At 37.7% G+C, this 26,995-nt stretch overlaps 4 protein-coding genes across 11 annotated transcripts; 1 reads left to right on the top strand and 3 right to left on the bottom strand.

Moving 5' to 3' along the window:
- Positions 1 to 148: 148 nt before the first annotated feature.
- LOC136417490 (uncharacterized) lies at positions 149 to 11,406 on the bottom strand. Of its 7 annotated transcripts, none has more exons than XM_066403197.1 (9): positions 11,290 to 11,385; positions 8,099 to 8,248; positions 5,133 to 5,236; positions 4,913 to 5,017; positions 2,762 to 2,847; positions 1,870 to 2,529; positions 1,487 to 1,622; positions 947 to 1,064; positions 149 to 893 (listed from the first exon to the last, which is right to left on the bottom strand). In XM_066403197.1, the coding sequence occupies exons 2-9, from the start codon at positions 8,218 to 8,220 to the stop codon at positions 779 to 781; spliced, it is 1,446 nt and encodes a 481-aa protein (XP_066259294.1). In that variant the 5' UTR covers positions 8,221 to 8,248; positions 11,290 to 11,385; the 3' UTR covers positions 149 to 778. The 7 variants fall into 7 exon arrangements, with proteins under 7 accessions (XP_066259294.1, XP_066259295.1, XP_066259296.1 ...); XM_066403198.1 differs by having other exon boundaries at positions 947 to 1,055; XM_066403199.1 differs by lacking the exon at positions 8,099 to 8,248 and having other exon boundaries at positions 11,290 to 11,406.
- A 201-nt stretch (positions 11,407 to 11,607) lies between these two features.
- Positions 11,608 to 15,529, bottom strand: Tsf3 (Transferrin 3). The gene is made up of 12 exons (XM_066403189.1): positions 15,380 to 15,529; positions 14,811 to 14,919; positions 14,442 to 14,569; positions 14,067 to 14,203; positions 13,870 to 14,014; positions 13,523 to 13,814; positions 13,295 to 13,467; positions 13,002 to 13,242; positions 12,655 to 12,848; positions 12,217 to 12,414; positions 11,926 to 12,163; positions 11,608 to 11,876 (listed from the first exon to the last, which is right to left on the bottom strand). Exons 1-12 carry the CDS (start codon positions 15,456 to 15,458, stop codon positions 11,660 to 11,662), a joined length of 2,151 nt encoding a protein of 716 aa, XP_066259286.1. The 5' UTR covers positions 15,459 to 15,529; the 3' UTR covers positions 11,608 to 11,659.
- Positions 15,530 to 18,155: 2,626 nt separating this feature from the next.
- Positions 18,156 to 22,093, top strand: LOC136417489 (major facilitator superfamily domain-containing protein 6). 2 transcript variants are annotated; one of them, XM_066403196.1, is made up of 8 exons: positions 18,156 to 18,316; positions 19,070 to 19,147; positions 19,213 to 19,508; positions 19,671 to 20,013; positions 20,496 to 20,674; positions 20,730 to 20,979; positions 21,038 to 21,283; positions 21,601 to 22,091. In XM_066403196.1, exons 2-8 carry the CDS (start codon positions 19,090 to 19,092, stop codon positions 21,822 to 21,824), a joined length of 1,596 nt encoding a protein of 531 aa, XP_066259293.1. In that variant the 5' UTR covers positions 18,156 to 18,316; positions 19,070 to 19,089; the 3' UTR covers positions 21,825 to 22,091. The 2 variants fall into 2 exon arrangements, with proteins under 2 accessions (XP_066259293.1, XP_066259292.1); XM_066403195.1 differs by lacking the exon at positions 18,156 to 18,316 and adding an exon at positions 18,359 to 18,458 and having other exon boundaries at positions 21,601 to 22,093.
- A 194-nt stretch (positions 22,094 to 22,287) lies between these two features.
- Positions 22,288 to 24,766, bottom strand: LOC136417402 (transcription factor ces-2). Its single transcript, XM_066403077.1, has 4 exons — positions 24,536 to 24,766; positions 23,182 to 23,373; positions 22,944 to 23,128; positions 22,288 to 22,449 (listed from the first exon to the last, which is right to left on the bottom strand). The coding sequence occupies exons 1-4, from the start codon at positions 24,675 to 24,677 to the stop codon at positions 22,288 to 22,290; spliced, it is 681 nt and encodes a 226-aa protein (XP_066259174.1). The 5' UTR covers positions 24,678 to 24,766.
- Between the last annotated feature and the right edge of the window lie 2,229 nt (positions 24,767 to 26,995).

Below are 26,995 nucleotides of genomic sequence, written 5' to 3'. Positions count from 1 at the left end.
AGAAAAAGTACCTACGGAAAATTCTAAATGAGAAGTATCCATTGAGGAAAGGATTAATGTAATTCTGACAGGGAATGGGACGAAGAGGTCTTCTAAAATAGGGACGCTGAGAAACTAAGACCATTTTGGGTCATTAGACAATCACAGGCAACAGGAACTTTTTTTCTTTATTTCGTATCGTACATAGTACATTGTTAATTTTAAAATTATATAAATTTGAAATTTAATCCATTTCAATGAGAACTTGGCGAAATGAAGCAAAAGCTCGTATCGATACGTTGATTTGTCGAAAAGCGGCGAAACTCGTAATCTAGCTATAATATACATCATTACAAACTTAAAAATCGTATTGAGTGTTAGTTCAGCGCCAGAACACTATTATTTATAAGTAGACAATGTTTACTACATACAAGTACCTACCTACATTCTGCAGAACTCAATATTGAACGACATAGTATGAGGGCTTAGGATCTATGAAAAGTAGTAAAGCTTTCACTTGACAATTTTAGACCAAGGGCGGAAATCTTGGGGTTGCAACCCTGACAATATAAATTTGTTATTTAGAAATGATTTTCCAAAATTTCTGCCCGTAGGTAGAGATGGTTTTTTACCGTTTTAGCTGTAAGATTTTTTGCAGCTTTCAGTTATTAAACACAAAAGTATTTACAAAAACATGTGGCATCTTCCGAACAGTAATCTCATTTCTAGTTCCTAAAAATGGCATTTCTATTCATCAAAACACAACAAATAAAAACGCTTCTAATAAATATCACATTTTTTAATACTCCGGCCTGTAGAACTGGGTTCCAGGGGGGATTTTGTATCCGGGGTAAGCGTGGTTCAAGGCATGCGCATCGAAGAAGGGAGTGTAGTCCTTGTCCTTCTTAAGAGGCCTGAAATTCACAATATTTACTCTGCCCCACAGTCACGCAGCATTAAATCTTACCTGCAGGCAGGCCCTTTGGACAGTTCCACGAGATGCCTCTCTTCATCGGCCATTCTTTGTCTGACGTTGTCTGGGGGCCATTTCAGGTCACCCCGAAGGTGCTTGCCTCCTACGGTGACTGTTTAGTATGCAGGGATTAAATATAATGCACATAAAATTTTGATTTTCTGAACATATATGGAGATGCCTGTAAGAACTATGGGAGGTTAACTGGGTGACCTGATGGTGATAACCTACCTAACATAAATCAAAATTTTATGCTAGTTTAGAATTATGTGCGAGTTTAGGTACAGGTGGGTTAAGTCGTGTCAGAAGATTCAACGCCGAACATAGTTTGTAAATAAGGCCAAAAGTTGTATCAAATGTGAGTTCACATCCATGAAAGACGGGTTCATTATACTCGCGATATCTGTATTAATCAAGAGGATTCAGTGTGGTATTGATTCTTATGATTAAAATGCTCAAAGTGATTTTGGCTATTAGTCATGTAGTGTGAAGTAAGTCGTTTTGGGTGGTTATAAGGTATGACCTTATACAAACCTTTAAGGGACGCCGTGGCTGGTTGTGCTGAAAAAACAGGTGCTGGAGCTTGACTCACTGGGGCCGTCTGCCTCAGAGTGATGGTAGATGGGGGTGGTTCTACAGGTTTGGCTGACTGTGGTCTGGAAGCTGCTACCTAAAATGTGGATATTATTTTTTTAACTAACCTAAATCTTATTATTGATAGTTTACAAAAAGAAATGCTAGTAAATGGTAAAAATACTCTTCTGGAAGGCAACATATTATACAGGGTGTCTTTTTTAATTGCGTTTACTGTTGCTATCGCTGAAATGGTGGGAGTAATAATATCGGTTAAATGAAAAAAAAGCTGTTGAAAATTTCGAAATTCATCATCAAAAATCAAAATCAAACAGATCCCGTACCTGTGTTTGAGCAACCGTCGGTTTAGGTTGAGAAGAAAACTGGTTTTGGGATGGGCTTGATTGGTACTGATTTGCTTGGGCTACCGGTTGGGATTGATAAGGGGACTGTTGCTGTGATTGGTTAAATTGCTGTTGGCTTGGCTGCTGAGGTTGATATTGCTGACCACCTGGTTGGTACTGTTGACCACCGGGTTGGTACTGATGACCAGGCACCTGATAACCTGACTGTTGGTATTGTCCGGGCGTCTGATACCCTTGACCCGGTTGTTGATAAGGCTGGTTAGTTCCGGGTTGTTGATACTGTCCAGGAGTCTGATACCCTTGTTGCTGCCAAGGCTGACTTGCCTGTTGATAGGGTGGTTGGCTAGAATATGACTGAGCGGGGGTTGCTCCGAAATACTTCTGCGCCCCAGCCCCTAAAGGTGACTGCACTGGAGCCCACCCTTTACCAGGGGTTGCCGGTCGGAAACCTTGGGGACTCTGATTAAGGGCGGGGGAGGTCAGGGGCGATCCCGCGCTTACGGAACTAACGTCTAAAGGTTTCAGGGGGCGATAGGATTGTTGCGAAGCAGGTTGCTGGTAGGGGGCGCCCTGTTGGGGAGCGGAATTGCTCTGGTACTGCAAACCTGGGGATCGGGTGTAATATTGGGGTGCTCCTCCCTATAGTATAAACAGAATTTATTTGATTATTCCTGCTGTTTTGGGATATTTTTAGTGCTTTCGACCCCAAACTAATAACAGCGTATCGTTATATTGAATTTCCAAAGGTATTTCGGTTTGTGCTAAAAATATGTTAGTCATAATTAATCCTGCGCGAAGTGCCAAAACTAATTTTATATGTGAAACAAAGTTAGGACAAATCGCTGAATTATCAATTAAATGGGTTGATTACCTGGGTTTCTGCAGCACTCTGTTGGGTCACGTCAGCCGGGTCTAAGATGCCTTCTTGTGGTGGAGGCCAAGCGACTCTCTTGGAGCCTAAAAAATAAGTGAATTTCAGTGGAAGAAATAATCGAACGAATATTTCCTTATGGGATGAAAATTTAGGAACCTGTTTTGCGTTTAATCTTAGTAACAGACTCCTCAATACACAAAATCCTCAATTTAAATGTCTTTCTGCAAATTTATGCACTTTCGAAGCTAGACCTGTACTTCCCGGTATTGCATAGATATCACTTTCTTGCAGTTTAAACTCCTGTCTCCATCAATTATTTCTTTTTCATTTTTTCGTCTGTATGTTTTATTTCTTTGTCTCGATGATCTCGAATTTTAAACAAATATGTAGGCGCTGTGAGGTAAAATCTAAATTCAGTTTAAAATTTTAACACCCCGTATCTCGGTAACGAAAAGCTCGCATACTTATAAAGTTCGAAAATAGTTTGATGAACTTAATGATTGGAAGGCGTTATTGATAAAAAGCTCTGAAAACCAACGTCCTTGTAGCATCATTACGGAGAAATTTACAGGGTGTTCAAGTTTTGTTGAAACATAAGGGGGTTTTCTCAAAATAAAAAAAAAGGATTATATGTTCCAGTTGTTACAAGTTAGGCCTCGTTTTTTTCTTACATGGGAGCACATTGGCAATATAATGACTGATTATTCCACGGATTATCTCACTTCAGTGGTTTTAATTTTTTACTCATAAATAGTTCATCGTCCGAATAAATATCAAGAGTCTTTTTCATCAAAATTGAACAAGTAATTAAATAATTTTTCCCCTTCGAAAAACCATTGGCGTACCATTTTTTCTTGAAAGTTATCAAACGACACATGTCAGTATTTTTTGTTGCAAAATATGCGTATTCCATAACTATTTCCATCTACAAAACTTTATTAAAATATCTTAATCGGTCTCGCAGAAATTAGTAAATTTCTAATGTTTTTAATAAAAATTTAACCTTTTATCTTGGCAACGATTCTGCTAATGACTGTTGTTTATCAGAACTTCCTAATATAAGATAATGCCGGCAGTTACCGCATCACCAGAATTTCCCTCCTTTAATCGCATATCTGTTAAGGCTCATTGATCAATTCCAGTTAACTTTAACGTCAAGCCGTCCCAATTAAAGTTTCCACTACACATGTAGTATTTCACCGTTTCCATGAAAATTAACTGGCAGTTAAAGTTGGCATCCAGTAATTTGATACTTAACGCTACAGTCAACTCTTTGAATGCAAGAAGTTTCAATTTTCCAGGTTTCCAGAATTTGAGGTCCCAAATTCAAATTCCAAGTTTCAAAAACAACTTCATTCCGGCCTTGGCAGGATAGAATCTCTTATTTGCGTGAGGGTTTAAGGTTTCATACACCATGTGCAGCTCTGTAAAGACGGTTTTCATTTCTCAATCTTATTGAGTATTTGTTTATTTCCAGGTGCCGACACCTCTAGATGATCCCTTGAAGTAACTCACAATCTCCGCCAAATTGGATTGCCCTCATCCGAGTTTTATCCTCACAAAAAACGTAAGTTAACGAGCAAAGCCTCAAAAATGCGATCGTATTTAAATATCCTGCAAAATGGGCGGTCTGACTAACAAACTGACGAAACTTCTGGCTGGGTGTCAAAAAAATCTGATTCATATGGGAGAAACAAATATCCCCCTTCATGCCAGATTATTCACTCATTACCACGCTTATTTGTCACTTTCGTAGTATCTGGACCAACACGGTGCAATTATTGCACATTGTAGGAAAAACAGGAAATAGGTGGATATTTCGTTTATTTTCGATGATGAGCGCATTTCGTTGCAAAATTATCTGCTTGGCGTAATTGTTACTAAACAGAAAATGACTGATGGCAAATGCAAAAAAATGCTAATGCATTGACAAAATTATACCTTTTTTATGCAATATCCAATAACGAGGACACAATGCACAAAAATATCACTCCTAATCAATGAACTAGGTTAACACAGAAAATGTAGCTGCGTCGACTGACTGGGTTTACATGTAACGAACACTTTCAATTAGAGGCTCAGATGAAGGATAATTGAGAGAACATGGTGGTGGAAGGTGATGCAGATGCGCACGCTCATGGTTTTTACCTGGAGTGACGACATCTTTAAAAGAGGATCGTTGGATTTGTTGCTCGTGTTCTGGGGGTGGCCAGGACACGTCTCGGAGGGGTCTCGGATAGTAAACCTCGTTACCTATGTCACCATCGCACACTTAACTCATAACTTCCTGGTTTAAGCCTAATACGCAATTGGTTGAGGGATTTTTTGGGAGGGTAGTGAGGGGGAAAGAGCTAATGAAGTTACTCACCAGGAGTGACACCACGTCTATGCTCCTCTTCCTCTAGCATGCGCAGCACTGCGGAATTCTGCAGGTTGGTCGGTTTCCCGGCTTGTGAGCTGTGGAAATCAATCCTGAAATCCGGAAAAGCACTCAATCATCTCACATCAGATCAAAAAATAACTGCGTAAGAAGTACCTTTCAACTGCGGGCCCCATGTTGGTTTCGAGATACAATCAATATCACAGACGAAATAGGAGGTTTAATTAGTAAGTTAAATAAACAGATACACGCTTTTCGAACTTCGTACAAACTTAACACTATATCTTTCGTTGTCGAACGGTCATTAAAGTCGGTTCGGAACTTCTACAAATATCCCAAGTAGACTGATCACATGATCCAGAAAAGTAAGCAGATTTTCATCGAGTGAGTTATTTTTGAAGTATACACGATGAATCATTTGGCTCGAAATAATGATTATTGTGGTGACAAGGGTTCAAGATCAAAAACAAAGGGGAGAAATTGCAGTTTGTGACTACGGCTTTTAGGAGGGGACCACAGAGGGGCCCAATGGTTTTCAACCAAACTTTTGTAGAATTGCGATTATTAGTTGTGAAAAATCCAATTTTGAACCCTAAATTGAACATAAAGCTGAAGGCGAATATTCCTCAGCTTTAACAATTTCGGTTGGTCTCAAGAAGAAGTCGGTGCAGTAACCCAAATTTCTCACTGCCAGAAATATTACACCACAACACTCAAATCAATTTTTTTTTGTAATTCAAGCCTCTCCTGACCAAATGTTCGTTTACATCTCGGTCTAAAAATACGCGAATGGCTCAAAAATAGTTCCAGATCTAATTTCGAATTTCAGAAATATGCCTACAGGACCGGGCTTTCAGATGGGGCCACCCTTACTTGTCCATCTAGGGATGCATAGAAATTAAGTGCATACTGAGTGACCAGGTGAGCAAAAGTCTCATTTCGAAAATTTTATATTGTTTTATGCCAACCCTGTATATATTTGTTTATACCTCTTCTTGAGATTGTCGGACTTGTTGAAATTTTAATCAAAAACTTACGAAATGGTTTTTGGGGAATAATAAACAAGGTCTTAAATTTCGAAAGGCTTTGCAGCACTTAGAACTGTAGAAAAGTCTAGCCGGTTAATAATTAGGCATCTAGTTCTGCATAGACGCAAAAATAAACATTCCACTATATACATATGCTTGATATTAGAAAAGCATTGTTTTCGTAGTGTGGAGCATGGAAAAACGTAAAAGTCATTGTTTTTCAATTAAGGTAAACATAATCTGTTCCAGGTAAATTACGCGTTGCCACTGGTAATTAATTTTCGTCTCGAGTCGCTGCTGGTTGACATTTTTCCTCGGTGACTCACTCGTGAATATATGGTATGACGGACAATAAATAATGACCCCGTTACAATGTTGTAGTGAACATTTCAAGGGTTGAAGAATAATTTATTAATAATGACATTCAATTTGCCAGGTAAAGCTTAGTTTAGACACGAGCTGATGGAGTCTTAGGCTTCAGGGAACTCAAATTCGCCAACAACGACCCCACTTTCAGCTGTGATCGAAAACAAGTGATTACCCTCGAGCTTCTTCAATTTTGGAAAAAGTTTATCTTTAACTCAAATTTTAATCTACTGTTTTGAGGTTTTCAGTCTACTTTTTTATTTTTCAGCATGTCATTTTCAACAACATTTATTAGAACTCGAAAATCGAAGCCTCAAAAATATCTCTTTTTCAACCCGGAAATGAAGAATTTTCAAAATTAAAAATGTCTTAATTCGCGTTGCTTTTTAAGTTTGGAAGTTCAATATTTCACCTTATTTTCTTCCCTCTATTCAAATCACCGTTTCTTTCTCTGTTCAACTTTAATTTTATATAGAATAATACAAAGTATGTTCTACAATTCCTTTTCAATTATTTTTAAAAATTACACTTTTTTAACGCAGAAAATATAAGTTGTAAAATTCTTTCCTTGCGCTGCTTCAAGATTAACATTAGATGTGAAAACTGCAGTTCTTTGCTGCTGTTTAGGTCCTGAAAAAGATCAAATTTACCTCCAATTTTTTAACTTTGCGGCCTCTCTTTTTCAAGCTTCAAATAATATTTTTTAATTAGATTTTGAACTTGAAAACACACATTTGGTTGGATATTTTCAGGTTGCCTATGCATGTTGGTACATCAGTAGGGTTTTCCTAAATTTTATTTTCCTTTCAGCTCATACTTGCGGAGACGATTTTTTCTGACTTTTCGCCTTCTTTTTTTATGCTTCAACGATATTTCAGTTTTACGCACGGATTGCTTTAACATATTTTACTTTAATATTTAACGGCCCGTTGCCAAGAATTATGGGTGTTATTGTACCTTTACGGCCCGCTGCCATGAGCGACGGGCCGTAGAAATAAAACAACATCCGCTAGTCACAAAAATTCATTGTTTCCACCATGGAAACTAAAATGTAAAGAAACAGTTTCGATACAATTGTGCGTAAAAAATATAACCCGGACAAAGGAAGTGAAATGGGCAAAGAAGATAATTGCCATAGAAGCGAAGAAAGTAACCAATGTCCTGCTTCGATTTCATTGTTTCTACGGAAATCATATAGATAATTTCCTGGTTAGTAAAGTTACCAGGACTTTGATCCATTGGCTCTTAAAGTCTTAGCAAATTTATCAAGGGAATAACATTCTCATGGATACTATCCATGCCTTCTTATTCTTGTCTTAGTTTCCGTTGAAATAAAGACAGAGTACTGACTAGTTTCGTGGTTTCCATGGAACTTATCTTCCAGGTAAATTTTCTAATTCATCGATTTAGCGGTCTTAAGTAGGTCTACACAACGGTACATAAAATCGTTTAGCACGTGTTTTTCAAAAACTCAAAATCCAAGGAAATATGGCCATTTTCGTCATATTAGGGCCAAAATTTATGGTTCTTAAATGGCGAAGAATTTGAAGTTTAACTTACCCTACAGCCCCATTAGCCAGAATCTTTTGCTCCCTGTTCAGTACTTCCCTGATATTTTGCTCAGAGTACAGACCGATGGGCGAATTGAACTGTTTGTTCACCAGTCGGGGCTGGTTCGTCATGTCGGGGATAGTTTCGTTTTTTAACTACCTAAAAAAATGTTTGTTAGCAAATTTAAGGAGCAGAACTAACAAGAAGAAGCGAAACTGCCAGTGCAGGAAAATTAAAACCCATTCGTGCACTCCAAATCGCAATGACCGAGAATGAGCATAGATGTCGGTCAGAGTCGGTAAGTTATCATGGAAAATTGTGAAATTTGGTCTTGATTCTATGAAGTAATCGATTCTATGGAGTTATGATTTTTGCATTAGTGAGATTTGTAGATTCTGTTACCTACTTAATGTCGAATATTTCGTCCAAAGTTATTTGGCTGCTACGTTTTGTAGCTAAATTGAATTATGGTGTTATTGCGTCTCAAACATCTGTTTCCACAATCATGCGACAAACGTCCTACAAATTAATGACTTGTCTAACCTTGATCATATTTTTCTGAGAATTTTTTGCAATTAAAAATATCAAACCAATGTGATTCTAATCTTGCAGTGTAATTTTGTCAATAGCTCCAGCTTGTCATACAATTAATCACTTTAAAGTCAACCTTTTTCCAAACATCTAAATGAGTAATTCTGCTTAAAGGACGTTTAATCTTGAAATATTTAGTTCATTGTTTTGAATCTGGAGATTTCAAATTTGAGACAATGCCAGCTTGAAATAAATATACCTGGACCCATGCATTTAAAATTAGCTTTCCTGCAAAATAGTGTGGGCGTCCAATCAGTTTTGGATATTATGCACATTTTAATGACAATTTTGTAGTAATTAAAGTTAGAAATGATTATGGCTGCTCATTATAAATGCCCGTTGGCGAGTAGTAGTTATAAAAAAAATTGTACCGTGAAATCAAAATTCAAATGTTTTGAATTTTGAACGAAGTCTGTGTAATTTGTGTGTAGCTGCTGTGCAAAAAAGGTAATGTTTCTGGAATTCAGTCACTGCATTCCAGGGAAATTAACCTGTTGACAAATTATGCCATTGAAATCTTGGCCCGTGTTTACCACCTAAGAATTCTTCGAATATAATTGGGACACCTGAGTGCCTATAGAATGTACGCACGTAAATGGTTTCTAAAAATACCAAATGTCTCCGACGACCACCTACTTTATTATGACATTAAAATAGATATAGTGTGGACCTACCTAGTTTTCCATTTTTCATAAACATTTGCCGCAGTTTCACAATGAAATTTCTTAATGCCGTTTTATTGCAGCATTTCCTCTTCGTTACGCACGTGGCGGTCTATAGCCTACTTTCAGGATTCAAAATTGGGTGTTAGAGTTTACATTTTAAAAGCGAACAGAAGAATAGTTTGATTTGAAATTTGTAAACTTCATTTCTTATAGATTTTATTCCTACATTTTTTCAAGGTTTGTTATACATATGTCTTATTCGCGTTGGTGTCTGATAAATTGTCTAATCCCTGTAGTTGATTTTACTACCATTTGGCACCGACTTTGATTTTTTCAATTCTGTCTTTTGGTTTTAAACGCGATAATAGTAGAATTAGTGTCCACATGAAGGTATCATTTTTGCAGCAAAAGAACACGCCTATTTGAATTTAAGGGCAATTTTCCACTTTGCACCTGACTCCAATAAAAATTTATATAATTAATCATTTTTGTAGGTGTTTACCTAATTAAGCTTAGAAATGGCATGAATCTGGTAAGATACAGACAAGAACGTGATAACTCTCGGTTTCCAAACTAAAATTTCAAAAAGAGCTTCTACTACCTAAATTCTAAAAGAGAATTATTTTAGATGGATATATTTTTAAAGCTCCACACGAAAGTAATGGATATGAATGAAACGTACAAAACGTAAAGATTTTGATGTAATTTGACTCGCTTAGAGGATCCCCTAAAGAACCTGTAGACCCCCTAGAATTAAAATCATTACTCGAATATCACAAAGAGGCTAGGCCCTGATTTTTTAAATTCGAAGAAAACAATTTCCTATTCAAATTACTACAAAAGTAATAAGAACATTTCTTGAAAGTGCGTCATGTTGATGTCAGTCAAAGTCAGATTTGATTGAATGGTGTTTCGAGAATAGATCTTTAGACACTAAATTCTTGAAATTCGAATAAGACAACTCTATATTTAAATGACGTTAAAATTGAGAAGAAATTCATTCATAAGAGTCTACAAAATGCGAAATTTTGACATTATTTGAACACGGCTCGAACGAGCTCGAATGGCATTTCGAAAATAGAGATTCAGAAACCAAATTTTTGAAATTTCAGTACATATAAGGCAAATGTGCATGTATTCAAATCACGTCAAAACTGCATTAATTTCATATTATTGGACATCAGTACAATAAAACTGATCCCAGTCAGATTTAGCAAATTGACCCTCAGGGACCCAATTTGTAGATTCAAATGGGAGTAGGAACATAATTTTCGAGAGATGTCACAGTAACGCACATGGATGTTTGTAGTATGCAATTTTGTGAGTTTTTATGCATATTTGACGGGAATTCCTTTTTTTAAATTAAAATTTTCAGAATTGAATCCCAGGAGGTTTATTCTGAAGATGTCAATTGAGCAATTCCGCTTTGAAAATGACTTCAAAAGTATGAAGATTTCTTAATATGGTGTAAAATTCTTCTTATTTTTGGAATCATTCAAATACAGAATTGTCCAAATCGAATTTCAAGAGTTTAGAACCAAGGGAGAATTTGTGAATTGGCTCCCAGGCTCGGTCGAATTTACTTCTAGTCTTATGTATAGTAAATAAATTTAAGGCCAGGGAAGGGTTTTTTATTACATTTATTGGATTATGCAAGATTTAATAAGCACCATCCAGTTAGAACTCCAGACAAACCGATTAGGTACAAATATATTTGAATGTTAATTGTTACTGGATTTGCTAATGTCAGAAGCGTAGCAGCCAATAGCAGTCCGGTGTCCTGCCAATCAATCACAAGTACTCTGCCAATCAGAAGCCGATAACGTGATTCACAAATGTTACATTGAACAAGAAGCGACGTGCGCGCGCCACTTCAATCACATTACGTTATAAGGGAAATAATTCACTTTTGGGATGAAAAAGCGCTTTTTTGGAGATTTTTACCTGTCAATTCGACGCCGCTTTTCGCGCGATCGCTGGGATAAACTGAGAGTCTGGAGTGGCAGGCGCTCTACCTCCAATGGCGTTGCCACGTAGGCGTCGTTTATTTTCATATTCAACGTTTTGATGAAATATAATAGTGCTTAGCCGGGATATTTCAGATCCACTGATTTTGGGACTGTTTTATTGGGGGATTTGACCTTAAAGCTTTTTCCTAATTTTGACAGTTAAACTGCTCCCGAGGATAGAGTTCTCCCCGCAATTTTCCACGGAAAATTCAAACAAAAACAATCTTTTGCTGATTATCATATTTATATTATATACATATATCACAGACGAGAATTTTTACCTGAGTTCTATAGAGTCTCCACAATCACAAATGATTATACCAATAACAAACCCCTAATATTACTATAAACCACTCTTCAACAGATACAATTCTATTGCTACTTGAAGCAGGGTAGCACACCTTTTCCCTTTTCAAAACGCTCTCAAAAGACAAATCCATTATATCTGTGTTCTTGACCATGGGTACGTCCCTCAGCTTTTCAGTCGCATCGTGAAACAGCACGTTTGAAGTCCCATCATACCTACATGCACAAAAATTACTACCCAGCGCCCACCGGACATTAAACCCACCTTCCAAATATGGTAAACGCATTAGTGGGGTCTCTGAAGTGTTTTCCGAATAGTCCATCCAGATTCAGAAACACGTTTAAAGTGTCCTTAATCCAAACGTCCGAGCTGGACGCCCTAATCATTGCTTGACCCGGAGGTGACCAACTTAAGTGGCAGGGCTGGTTCTTTTCCAGGCAGTTGACCTGGAAGTTTTCAACCTGGTTCCGAATGTCTGGATAATCAAAGTCGTTAACCAGATCTGGAACGATTTTGGCGTGTTTTAAATCGAATAATGATATTGTACTAACAAACCTTCTGCAAATTTTTTAACAGAGTTGCTGGACACAAAAGCAACATCCCCAATTCCACTGGCTAAACAATGGAGCGCTCCATTTTCTCCCTGAAAGTCTGGCTGGCATTCCTTTCTCAAATTTTCTGATAGATTTCCAGGGCTGTTAGGAACGCAAGAAGGTCCAAAGAAAGTAGCCATGTCTCGGTCGATGGTGCATCCTAATATTAATTTATTTTTGTTATTAAAATATCTATTTGCCCCTTGGGGACCGCCCCTGGTTTTTTATTTTTCGAAAGCAACAAAACAGGACTAATGTACGTATAAGCAACTTCTTTCGGCACGTCCCTGATTTTCGACATTTACCTCAATTTCAATATACTTTTAAGAATTTAGAAATTTTTCACCGTAAGATTGACACATTCAGTGGCGTATCTAGTGAAGAATTTAAAGTTCTTTACCAATCAAATGGTTCCGCTGTAAGGTATAAGCAACCGAATGCCATGCGATTCCATCGTAACTGGGAAAACAGGCTTTGATTCCTCGTAGGTCTTCGAGGCTTTTCAATTTGGTCTCTTTCCTTGTTAGTGCCACTACGATGTATTTGGATGGCTCTAATACGGTTTCATAGAATAGAGTTTTCAGGGGGTAGTTTCTGGAAATTGACAGAGAAAAGCTGAATGAATCGTTAAGCCCTAAATTTTGAGAAACTGTTGAAATTTTAGCGAACTTTGAAAATTATAGATAACTCTGTTATCTCACGAAATTTGAAAATGTCGTTTATAGTTTCTTCAGGCTCCCATCTTACCTCGTAGCAGTGCTAACTAAATCAGGAGGTACCACCACAATATCGGCAGCTCTATCACTCAGCGCCATCATGCAGTGGCTTTTATTATCTGCCTTCAAGCAATCAAGATCTGGCTCAATGCCATAAACAGCTGCAGATTCCCTTAGCCAAGAGCATTTGGATGTTTCAATGTTAGAGGTTGTGCAAATGCGAATTGTTCTGGGGGGGTGACAAGCCGAGAAGCTGTTTGCGCTTAAAAAACCTAAATAAACAGTAAAAAAAATCTGGGACAGCAAAAGCATTATTCTACCTACCTTTAGCTCTGCGGAAGTATGTTTCAATGGATATGATAGGATTGATCATCTCAGCTGTCAGATATATGGGTTCTATAAGGTTTAGAAGATTGAATTTCCATGAAGAAACATTTTTGTCCAGAATTGAATGGTCCAAACTGCCTATCAATGATTGAACTCCTGAAGTTTTTGACCTGGAAATTAGCGAATCAAATTTCCAGTCCCTGGTTACTGCAAATCAATACTAACATCCTACTTGCGACTACAGACCAAGGTTTAACCACCCAAATGCAAGGCGAAGAGGTGTTTAAAGGCATCACACTGTCATCAGGACACAACAGACTATATTCTTCAGGGTTGCCTTCCTGCCCCCCTGGGGTAATCCCGAAATGCTGCCTCACATCTTCCAGGCGCGCCCAACTCACATCTCCAGCACCATCAGTTAAACATAACAGAGACCCCCTTCTGCCCCAATATTTGTCTTGTTGGGAGCATTTTCTGGGGTCATAACAGAGGCTGCAAAGATTGGAATATTTTCTTTCTAGAAGCGAGGACTTTTGGGTAAGTTTCTCTCATGAAATAAGAGCAAAAATTACTTAGTTGAAAGTCCAACACAGCGTCGTTGGTCCAAGGGCCAGCTTTACAAGCAGCCCCAAAGAAGTTGGAGGATGCTTTGACGCGGTTTTCAACGATAGTGAGCTGGGGGTCGCATTGAGGGGTAACCACTAATGCCTCAAAGTACTGTGCATGCGTTTAAATAAACTTCAAAGTTGTTTGTGCTGCAGTGACTTACATTAGATAAGATCTTGGTCCAATCAGCCTCATACCCGTAGCCAGGATGGCAGTACCGTTTGCTTTTTAAGTCGTGCTTGCTTTTTATGCCAGAGCTCTTGGATATCACAGCGACAATTTCATATTCGAATGCCTGATCTGAAATAATGAAGGGTTCTAGGTGATCAACTAGACGTTAAATTGACCCAAGTTATATACAGGAAGCAGGTTCATTTTTGGATTTTGAGTGTTTGAATACATATTTCCTTCCGAAACGCGCTCTATATGAGTTTGCCTGTTTTATCGGAGCGGAAAGTGAATATTGAATTATAGTTACAAAACTTTCAAACACAAATTTTGGGCCTCGTTTTCACACCATTTGCGGGCACATATTTACCTGGGGAAAATCGCAGCTCGTTGGTAATCAAAAGCTCCATGTCTGAATTTGAAGCTGCTACCAGATCTTCGGCGGTGAAGACCCCAAAATCCGCTTTTCCTTTGTGGATGCGCCTCAAGCAATCCAGCCTGATAAATTACAAGAATTTTACTTACGTACAATTGAATAAGGAAAACTACACGTATTTCCCTATCAACATAACCGTGTGTCGACAGACATCCTTCACACATATTAACTCTCGGGTTTAATTATTCTTATTAGATCATATTATTGTAGATGGAATTTCCGCTTCGGTGTTATGCTAACTTGATAACATCAAATTGTATTAACAATACACCTAGGCCGAACTTTATCATGGTAAAAACTGACCTGTCTAAGGCAACGACGCACTCAACTGGACTATCTTGTTCGTCCAGTTTTGGGCAGTACCTTGCTGAGTTTTTGTAATCCTCTTTGCCATCCACCACGCAGATTCTGTCTGTGTGCATAAAAGGATTAATTAAAGTCTATATTGGCAGGTACTACTGCGTTCACAAAGATTTCTTCATACAATCATATCTCGGGGTATATCTAATTTTAAACCCGCCATAAATGAAGAAATGAAGAATACGATAATCTTCAGCCTTAATTAGATGATTTCTTTTAGTTTAAGTAGTTCAGGTTTCAGTGTTTATTGCTATAAGCGTATTTAGCAACACAGCGAAAATGTGGCAAAAGAGATAGAATCTATAACAAGAACTGAAGGAGTAAATCCGAAAACGATATTTTGGTATTAAATTGCAACACCCCTGGGATCACCAATTATATTGTTTTAATGCTAATTTAACATCATTATCACTAATTATCATTTAACAAACACCATTCAAGTAGGCGTATTGACTCGGGATTTCAGAAATAATTATTTAAATATATTGTATTAATTAAATAAATATACTCACATTTCTCAGCATGGGTGGACACGATCAGACACATATAATAAACAAAACAGACCTGAAACACTTTTTCGAAGGCGATCATGTTGCCGCCAAGCCAAGAAGTACTTGCTTGTGACCGGCTGGACAATCCGAAAGCCAATGCAGATAATTTTCATTATTATGCTTCCAAATCGTTCGTTTTGATTTGTTGCTCATTTCTTTTACGTTTATTCCCGAGACGGAGCAGGAGCGTAACATAGTGGTTTTAGACTGGTGCCTAGGGGGATTGCGGACAAACCCCAATATTTTGAGCACCTGCTGCAGAAGGGGGTTGTGGTACGTCCCCCTTGGTATTTTTTATAATCATGAAAAACGTATCTAAGGACACAAGACTATAGTCCCCATGCAAATTCTTAAGTAAAAAAATCATGATTATACGTCTAATATATTTAATTTTCTTGACCACAATATCTACGCCGTCAATGCTCATCACCACTGGTCAATTTATTCGTGTGTCAGGCGTCTATTTGAAGGCCACAGACTGGAACTACCGTGGATTCTCGGATATGCCAATCTTCGTATATGTGGTCCGGGGTAATTCCGCGCTAATTACTGGTTTTAAACTTTTGAGTTACCCAAGTGTTCTTTTACCGAGAATTCGGCATATGTATTGACATTTAGTTTGGTATAACCAGGTACTTAAAAGGTTGTTAACCAACAGTCACTGACGAGGTCTTCGGAATTGTGTTTTTTACATCTTATTATGTCTCTTAAAGCGTAGAATTATAACGATTTAAATTGATGGCTTCAGTTACAATGGCTTTGTACGAAAATGATGAATAGTCTCTAGGAAGTCTAGAGCGCACTTAGACACAATCGTATAGGCTCGTAAATTCTTATTTTCAATTGAGCGCTTCTTGTTATAAACTCTAACTTTGCCGAGTGACAACAGAAAATGTGCACATCCCGAAAATGTTTTGCTATTTATATTAAAATACCAAATTTGCACCACTGGTAGAAAATAACAGCACTTTTGTTACTTTCCGTCTAAGCGGCAGTGATGGTTCTGGTTTAAGGGTACTTTAATAATAATAATAATATCCCACGGGCGCTTTTATATTTTTCTAAACAAATAATGTAATATTATCATATATAAAAAAAGTATTTTTTTCTTGTAAGTTTGTATTATGTATCTTGAGAATATGGCGAATGCAATTTTCCTGAGGACATTTTCCGATACAATAGAAACCTAATTTATCCAACAATTAGTTTCAGAATTAAAAATTACTACTTTGATTTTTCTGGCAACTAATGGGCGAACATCTACTGTGCCTAATGAGTAATCTGGCACCAAAATACTGATTATGAAAAATCGGGTTAATTCAGTGCCATTTTATGCGCACTAGTTTGTTAACAACAATTCTTCATTGAACTACAGTGTGAATACTTTAAAGGACAATTATTCTAAATACCGGATGGCTCAGTCATGCCTTGAGTCAGATTCAGAGAGCTCGTGTGTGACTTCTAAAACACCCGATTATTTGTATTTATAACATGGTTAGATAGATATAGAATAAAATTTTACCAAAGAACCATTAGAACGCTAACTTGAATCTCTTAGTAGGCCAGTTTTGCATTGCCATTTTCCATAATTCGTCTTAAATGAAAGAGTTTCTAAAAGGTATTTATTTTTGATATAGCTTAAATTTATTTTTTTTTGCCGCAGCCTCTAGATTTATTTCTGCTGCTATTAATTGGAGAATGGTAAGAAGCATTGTCCATAATTATTAGAGATAGCACTTCGAAATTTAAAAGTTATGGTTCTTGTTATCTTTAAAAATTTACTGAATTTATAGAATCGTGGTAATCTCGTTTTGACCTCTTCTCGACTCTAACCTGACCCCTTCTAAACTCTTCTTTTGCGCAATGTTTAATATTCCTCCTTGCCAACTGTGCTTAAATCACGCATGAAACTCGTTAGGAAATTTATTTTGTGTAACTCGTGTCATTGCGGAACTTCGACCGATATTACTCGACCAAGTCGTTAAATAAAATTATACAATTTTTAACTGATGGTTCCGTGAACACTCCGCAACTCGTGTTATGTTACGAAACTTAGCTTTGCATGTCTCGGTAAATCCAACTCGTTACGTAAAATTATGCATTTCCCAATTGGTGATTCCGTAATTAGCTGTTATAGTAACAGAGGAACATGTTAGTACATAATAGGGTCCATTTTGACTTTATATTGCATTTAATGTTGGTAAGATACGTTTACCAATAAACAAATTCGGGTTAATGTGCTCATCTCCCGATCTATCATTCAGTCGTTTACAGTTATTTATGAGTCATAAATCATACTGTGATATTTTATCATAGTATAATTTATATAGCATAAGTTTTATGATGCTTATATGTGGCATATATAAGTATTAACAAACTAATTTAAGGAGATAAAACCTACATGGAGCCTATATCTCACTGTTACCCTCTTGCCTATGCAATTGTATGCAAAATTTACTCTTCTAATCGGTTGCTACATAATATCTGTTTAATACTGTTGATTTAATGACATAGTGATATTATTATCAATGCTTCACGAGCAATATCAGTTCTCGTTCCTCACAAAAAGAAATTGATTTTCGTTAAATAATTGCAATTAGCTGTTTTTATCACCTGCACTTATTAATAACCATCCTCCACATTTAAATAACCATTCACCTATCTCCAGACAAGGTTAGATAAAAACGCTCATTTACGAAAATTTAATGCTTTGATGTTCCGCTTAAAACCCCTTTCAATTAAAATGGAAAATATTAATGCTTAGTTGCGCAAACTTAACAGTCAGTTAGTGTCGTGGTGCGAGTATCACATGCGCCTAGCAGTGAGTTTGGTGTCAAGTTCAAGCATATTTTAGAACAGCTTGACCTCTGTTTGCTAAGGAATTGGAACTCGAATGATGTGAGTAATATATTAACAGTAAGAACGTTGCGTGAAAGATGCTGGGTAATTTTGGTTATGAGCAAAAGTACGGAAATTAAAACTAGGCCTGGACCTTGGGGGAACGAACGCTCGTGTGTTGAGATCGGAAAACGAGGGCAAGGTACGATGGATAGATCTCTGCTGCTGGTGCTTTTATTAATCCATTTATTGCTACTTATGTAAATTTACATCAGAATTTCATAACTTTTTTGAAAGGAAATTAATTTGTCTTTTGTTTCTTTTAGTTATTTAAGCATTTTGCTTTGTATGAAATTATCAGTAAGGTCAACCAAATGAGAAATATTAATGTAGTGATATAGCTAAAGCAGCTCATTAAATAAAGTGGTTATTTGCATTTCGCAATAAATTGGCAGGAACTCCTTCATGTTACCTCATTTGCAACCATGATTTTTCCTTCAGTTTTCAACAATTCTGTATTTCCCAATTTTTTTAATGTTAATCAAGTCTTCTGCATAGCAATAAGCTAATCTATGTATAAGAATATTTAAGTTGCCTCAAAACTCGACAAAATCGATATTATATTATCTGCGCACATTTTTTTTCCCCGAAATAGCGATTTCTGTATAGAATCTACAATAGTCCCATAATTATTTGTTATCACGGATAAGATAAGTAATTTGGGGTTGTGCTAATAACATTTCCACGCATACCCTTGAGTCAGTTTCCTGTTGTATTTTTTAACGATTTCTTGCAACTGCATCTTGCTTCTAGATGACTACGATCAAGCCACAATGAAGATCAACCGTTATTTATTGCCTATAAAGGCGCACTACTTTTTTTTCATGTCGGGTAAGTGGTTACTTTTTTTTAATATTTTTATATTCCATTTTCCTCACATCTTTTAACGTTTTTAGCCATGGGCCCAATTCTCCCTCAGCTCTCAGTCTACGGTAAAGAAATGGGCATTTCAACTGTGGTCATGGGCACTGTGACCGGCATATTACCCGTAACATTCCTCATTGCCAAGCCACTCTTTGGTGTTTTGGTAGACGTTTACAGAGACTACAGAAAAACCATTTTTATGCTCCTTATATTCATCATGACATTGTCCTATGCCTTGATCGCTTTCATCCCGGTGCCGAAAGTGATCAGCCGAGCCATAGTGGATGGTTCGTTACAGGACTACTTTTTGGACACATGTAATTTGATAGTCAGTAGTTGTTAGTAGTGGGACAAGGTGCTTTTCACATGTAAAGAGAGCCATTTCTCAACGGCTCACTTACACGTGGAAAACTGCCGAGGTTCTTTAATAGTAGTAATCTAATTGTATATCAATTGCGGAACAATGATGAAGAAACTAATTTTTTTCTAGGACTCAAATGCGTTGAATTGCAAAAACCACACTAAATCTGTTACCTGTGACTCAGAATGTTTCTTCCACCCTGACAGTTTCTATATGAGATCATGCAGCGTTGACGGTTTCATTAACTCGACCGAATCGTCAATTTTCAAGCTTTGCTCCCTTGACGATAGAATTAATGTTTCGGCCATAGACTCCAGCTGTAAAATCAGGTGTATGGAAAATTTGGAAACGGAGGACACTACTGTCGTTCAATCGGAGACATTCTGGGGGTTTTTGATCTTGATGTCCATTGGGACAATCGGATTCAATGTGGTTAATTCCATTAGCGATGCAATTTGCTTTGATGTGATTGGTGAGTACAATTAGAATTTTATAAGAAAGTGAGATATCTGAAAAGAATACATCCAGTAGAAAACTGCAGATAAAATCCTTGTGAAAATTCGGTCAATGGAGTAAAGAGCCTTCCCGGCTACAAGTACCTGTCGCAACATGTCACTCAGGTGAACAAATATACGTGATAAAGGCTAAGACAACCTTTTCTGACCATAGTTTGTTATCCGGTCACAGCAGCCTTCATTTTTTAAGTCAGGATGGAGACTATTGTTAAGTATCGCTAACGAAAATGTTCAACAAGAAAACTGAGATATTCTGTTCGTTTCAATTTTCACGTAGCATGTTTCGTATTTCTCTTGATTACTTCAATTGCGAATTTCACATAGGGGTTTAAAAATATGAAAAAGATGTAAGGTATAGAGCGCTGCATATCTCCCCTTTCTAATCCCATTGATATCTTACTACCAGCAAGGCATAGAACAAAATCTGACTTTTTTTCAGGCGATGAATATGACTATGGAAAACAGCGTGTATGGGGAACCATAGGCTTCGGAATCACGGCCCTAATAGCGGGATATGCCGTCAATGTTTTCTCCGAACAGACAATTTCTTACAATCCCGCAATCATTGTCCTGGTTATCTTCTCTGCCATGGATTTGTTATGTTGCCTGAGATTGAAGGTATATACCACGAACCGTCTAATAAAGATGATTCACGACATTGACCCAATTGCAGCTGCCAATCATGGAGGCTCCGAAGAACCTCTTAAAAGATATAACAAAACTAATGAATAACAGACATGTAATCATATTCGTGAGTTACGCAATTTTGGTGGGGGTTTTGGACGGTTTTATCATCTATTTTCTCTTCTGGTACGTGGAAGACCTCGCGGTAACTGCGAACACTGAAAACATTAAACTCCTGGAAGGTTTAATTGTCGCGGCAGAGACTCTAGGGGGAGAAGTTATTTTCTTCTCCATTTCAGGTAGTTTGTCGCATATTTTCCCCTTACAACATTTATTACATGCCATATAATCATTTAGGCAAAATTCTGGAACAATTCGGACACACTCACTGCTTCAGCATGTGCTTCATAAACTACGCGCTGCGGCTCGGGTTAGTTTCGATCGTGCCCAACCCCTGGTGGGTCCTGCCGATTGAGTTGGTACTCCAGGGTCCCACTTACGCTTTAACGTATACCACTATCGTTGCGTATGCCAATGAGTTAGCCCCGCCGGGGGCGTCAGCCACAATGCAGGGAATTGCGGCAGGAATGGATGATGGCATCGGTAAGTTGTGATTGGTTTTTCCCTATAATCTTTCTTGTTCTGGAAGTTGCGATAAAGGCAGGATAGTTGGCAGCAGATTTAACTTTTCATTAGCGTTGAAGAGGGTAAATGGTTACAACAATTCTCCTTCTGAGAATTAAAACCACTCAGAAGGTGCAAAATCCACCTTTGAGACTGGAATTAGATACTCTTGAACCTCTGTTATTGATATTTTCCAAAAATTATGAGAACTTGTTTGAACATGGAGGAGTTTCGGCTGTTCTTTAGAGAGAAAGTAATTTAGCCCTTTATTCAAATTTCGTTTTTTTGTTCATCAGGTTATTCCATTGGGAGCATTATAGGAGGACTACTTTATAAGTACATAGGTGGAAAAAACACCTTCCAGGTCTTTAGTGCTTTAGGTGTCCTTTGCAGTGTGTCGCATTTAGTGCTGCATAAGACATACTTAAAAGGGCACGAAGCACCGGTCAATCTGACGAACAATGTTGAGGTGGCGTACAAATCCCCAGAAGAAGCTGCCAAAGTCACCTTGGATGTATGAATTAAAAAGCATTTTCGGAGGTCGCAGTGACACCTTCATTCGTTAGGAAACGAATTAGTAAGTGTACCGATTTGTTGGACTTTGAGTTAATTCAGCGATTTCTTGTTTTCGACAATTATTATCCCGTTATTATCTACATTTATAGCCCTTACATAAGACTGAGCTGTATCTAATATAATAAAGAAATTAAGCAGTTTTTAATCAGGGTTTGTTTAGCTAACAAAACACCTCTTAGGTAAATAACAAGTGCTTAAAGGAAACAAAGTGTTCTCGGGCGTTTCTTGCAATTTCGGCTCGTTTGAGGGCTACTTTGCGCTCAGTACTGTCATAGTTCTATTGGAAAAAAATCTACGAATTTACCAAAATTAGGGCCACCAAATAAACACTATGTTAAAAAATTACCTCTTTGTAACACGTTATTTATATTTAAATTAACTATCATAATATTCAAAATTAACCTTAATTATTGGCTAAGCACACATAATTGAGCGTCTGTCGTGTTGATCTCATATGGCTTTCGGTGTAAGAGCATTTGCCTCAAAGACGAAGCTTCCTCCCTTAAGGTCACCACCTGAGCTCTTAAAATGGCATTTTCGTGTTCTAATATTGTCGCCCTTAAGGCCACCTACGATAAAGTACATCTCAATATCAGTTAAAGAGCACAGGGAAAAAGGGGGAACGTCACAAAATATCTTTTTGTTCGGCATATCTGTTTTTGAGTATTTTGTGTAAGGTATAACCTTTGAATCGAATCAACTACCAGTTTAGGATTTTCTGGTAGAACCGGCAACAATGCGTTTGTCATTTGTTATTAAATATGGATATCAATTTTCAGTTTCAGTACTATTTTGACAGATACGTAAGCACTGTTGCCTGATAATGCAGAAAATCCAAAGTTTGCAGATTTAGGAGTACCTATTTAGTTCAGTAGGTATCTTCCTGGGGAAAAGTTAGAAAAATAGAGTTTTGCCACGTTCCTATCTACATATATATATTTTTTTATTTTGCATGGTTTTTCATCAATATTTCCACAAAGCTTCCTGATCTGAGGGGATTTTAAAGTTTTTAAGGACATTTATAATTCCTTAGAGGTTTGTACCGTTGATTTGTTATTTTTACCTGATCTTCCCTCATTTTTCGGGCGTCTCTAGACTTTTTGGCAGCCTGATTGTTCCTTCTTCTCCTTTCAAAGTACTTATCATCTTTTTGATCATCTGGAATCGGCCTTTTTTCACTACGCTTCTTAAAACCGCAGTAGCCTGGCATAGAAGGTGATAAGCTTTGATCTAAATTAAGTGAACAGCCTGCAATCATATTGCAGTTACAATTCCTGCTTGAAAAAAATCATGTAAAGTACCAATAGAGTCTCTTTGAAGCAATTGCAAGGGATGGGGATAGGGTAGTAAATTGGCCTGCGAAAATATGTGTTTTGGCATTAAATTTTGCACTCCGGAGTCGTTTTCTTGACTCGCAAATAAACTATGATTTTCAGTGTTTGATGAGTGGTGAGTTGCTGCCGCTATCTCCCTCAATGCCTTCAAATGAACCTCTGAAATAGAGAAAATAATGTGATGTAAAAGCTTGGGGAGGTTTGTGTTGCGTGACTATCATTTTACATTTTGCAAATAGGTTCGTTCCGAAACAAATTAATGCAGTCACATGAAATCACACCAGACAGAAACCATGTTTTATGATGATACCGGATAACTTTAAAATAAAATTAAGTTTTGGAATTTTGCACGAAAATTACATTAAGGCGTTTTGCGTGCTAACGTGATTAATTGATGTTAATATTCCATTTTTTTCTTTTTCATCGGGCAAGTCACCTTCAGATCCATGTTGATCCTCTTTTCTGAACTATTCTTGACACAGCCAACATCCATTGAATTTCTAAAGTACAAAAATTTACAATCTCACAGTGAAATCTTGCCGCCTGGTGTGCTTTTTCCAAGAGGAAAAATGGCAACGAGGCTACACTCTTTTGTTTCAGGGTTGACATGTGATGGGACCCCGTGGAACAAAGTGTGACCCCTGTTGCCAAATTGGGATATTTCAATAAACTTCAGAGGCAATTACACTTTTCTTTTTGACAGAAACTATCATGCAGTGTTCTTTAGTTCTTCTGGATTTCTTCACGATCCAGAAAAAACGGAGACACATATTGACACATCTTGGACAGAAAATGATAACATTGCAACATTCGGCCGAAAAATCATGGTGCATTTCAAAATCATCACTCAAACGGTCTAGGTGGCAATTTTGCTCCTAATTTAATCGAGCAATTATGATATCTTATAATCTGCTCGGGGTTGACGTCTTTTTCTTACAAAATTACTCCATCCAAAGAATGGTAGCGTGGCAACGTTCTTTTGTTGCACAAACGATGTGACATGTGACGTGAGCTGTGAAGCGGTGATGCGTGTTGCCAAACTGCAAGGGTTATCTTTAATTTGGAGGAATTTTTGTGGAAAGTTTTGGTTTCTGTTGATATTAATGACGAAGGTGAAAATATTCGCCTTTCGTTTTTTGTGCTTATCGAGACTCCGAGAAGTCGCGTCAACTACTTAAACTCGAGTATTTTTCTGTACCAAGATTTCTAGCTTAAACATTAATTGAAGCTGATTTCATCCCTGTACTCAGGTGTTAAAAACCAATTTGTTTTTCCTTCAATTACCCCTCTGCATATTGCTTGTATAGTGCTGTTAACCTACCTTGCCCAGGCGTATCAAACAAATAATTACAATTCTTTATAAAGTTGTAGGTGGAGAAGTGAGCCATTGAGGGTGACAACAACGGATTGGACTCGGAAAGTCCTCCCAGAGGATAACTTATCCCACTGATCGCAGGGTTCATAATCCACGTGTTACGTCGAACATTAAAATCCTCTCTAAGCAATCTGCATCCTCTATCCTAGCACTCCCCAAAAACTCGCGAAGAGGGCATAAACCCATTAATCCGGGACGCGAGCAAACAATCACCCTTTGAATAAACACTGGACAAAGAATGATCATGCAAGCTTTTGAGAAGTCATAACATTATTATGTTATAGAAACATAACGTTGCTAAGAGTTGTTTAGAGGCGGAGTTTTCACACCAACTACCTAAAAACGACCCTTAAGCAAACGGTCTCTGCAGGGCCTGGAATTCATTGTTTTGCACGTAAACAAAGCAATAGTTGTAAATGCGTCTGTAGAAAATTGTTGCTAAAATGTAAATTATTGGAAACATGTTTAAATTTTAGTGATACGAAAACTCCACTTTTCCATTGGGGAGTGTTGGGGACAGATTGAGCCCGCCTATTTGTACTATGCGCAGCTGAAACGCTCCTCATTGGCTGAAAATTACATAAAAATGTCCTGTTTACTTGAAACTTCAGGATTTCAGGGCTTGACCACTCCCAGCGATTTTACCCAAATCTCCACTATGTTTGGGAAGTGTTTCTCTTCGTTATTCTCACCCTGCTCAAAATAAATTTGTTTATTTAATGAATATTTATTGAACTTAATGAGAATCTCCTAATAACGTGCCTACTTAATGATTAAAGTTTTTCCCCAGCACCCCTAATGGCAATTCAAGTTTCCACAACTCGGTTATAAGGGAGGCAGGTGAAGATTCTCACAATTTGAGGTGCAGTAAAGGCGTAATGTCGGGTGGGGGTGTTTAAATTGACTCAGACTAATGATCCCTGATGTTTATCATAACTGTTTCCTGGCATAATCCTTCATGAAAGATTATGAAAGCATAGAAAACAGAGCACCTAGTAGGTAGTAATCATTTTATTTACTCATTCTACATTTATTGTTTCTTCTTTAGAGATATTGCTACTGGAAGATGATTAGAAGTTTCAATACGGCATTGTGCTGTTTTTGGTCACGGTTCCAGGAAAGCGAAGCACAAGAGAAGCATAGGACGTCGTCGAAGAACCACATGAACTTAGGATCAGCGCCATATTTAAGGGACCGATTCACTTCAAGGAGAGCGCTTGCAGAGCAATAGTTTACGAAATAAGGGAGGTCTATGATCCATTTACCGCTGGATAAAAACTTTTGGAGTGATTCCATTCCATGCTATTGCGATTTCGAGCGATTCCAATTAATTTAGTCTTTGAATCTAAAGTATCGAATCTCATGAAGTTAGCAAAGCTTCATCTCTAGGGGGCAATGGGGAGTTGTCCTTCTTACGTCACTCAGTTTTCTGAAGTTGCCACGCAGAACCGTATTGAACTAACGTTCTTCTTAACAAGGACAATCATAAAATTTCTCTTATGACGTCCTCCTCTAGCGCTTCATTCAATAAATTGTCGACCTCTTGTTAATTAGCCAGAGAGACCCTACGTGGGTGTTAACGTATGTGATCAACATCAGAGACGAGCATCACCCACTCAGTTTGAGGTTGATTGCCCTTGATGTTGAAAATATTGGATTTAGTAATAAATTTAGTAGCGAAGCTTCGCCAGGTTGCGCCATTGCTGCCAGAAAACACCCACAGCCTTCTGGCAAACTCGGTTTGCAGGCCTTATCTTAGATGGTTTTGATCCTGGACACCTGCAGAGTCATCGCAAAACCTCATAGTTTGCAAGAGCGGGTTTTTCCTTAAGACTGATACTCCTTTTTCCAATATTTTCTCATTCCACCGGTTTATAGTTGGTTCCCTTCTTGATTTTAATGCTCCCTTTCCCAATATTTTCCCATTCCGTAGACTCGTGGTTGGTTGCTTTCTCGAATTTGACGGTCCTTTGCTTTTCACAGTGGTATAGTTTTCTTCGCGTCAGTCAAAGTTCGTGTAACTATTGAGTGCGTCGTCAAACCCCTGTTGATCTGCTATTTCTCGGGAGAAATTGCCACGTTTCCGTTGGTTTTCTGATAATATCTCCTGATAAGGTCTATTCCCAAAATGAATTCAGCCTTGATCCTAGCCATCAACACCTGCTGAACCTTAAACCCCCAATCGTGGCGAAGACGTCGTCCTCTTCATTTATAGAACAACTCAATAATTAGTATACTTTATACTCCCGAGCATTAACGAAGTCGACTAGAACGATTGAAATGGAACTTCGACTTGAATACCGTGATCTTCAGTAACTAATCCAGATTTTATCTTTAGCGATGAATCCCTTTGAATAGCAAGTTGGCCGAGCAAAAGGAAGCATTCCGTTGGGTCAAACACGCAAT

The sequence above is a fragment of the Euwallacea similis genome, chromosome 28 (assembly GCF_039881205.1).
Source record: "Euwallacea similis isolate ESF13 chromosome 28, ESF131.1, whole genome shotgun sequence".
Classification (NCBI taxonomy): Eukaryota; Metazoa; Arthropoda; class Insecta; order Coleoptera; family Curculionidae; genus Euwallacea; species Euwallacea similis.
The sequence above is the reverse complement of the archived record's forward strand: the minus strand, read 5'-3'. Positions and strand labels throughout refer to the sequence as shown.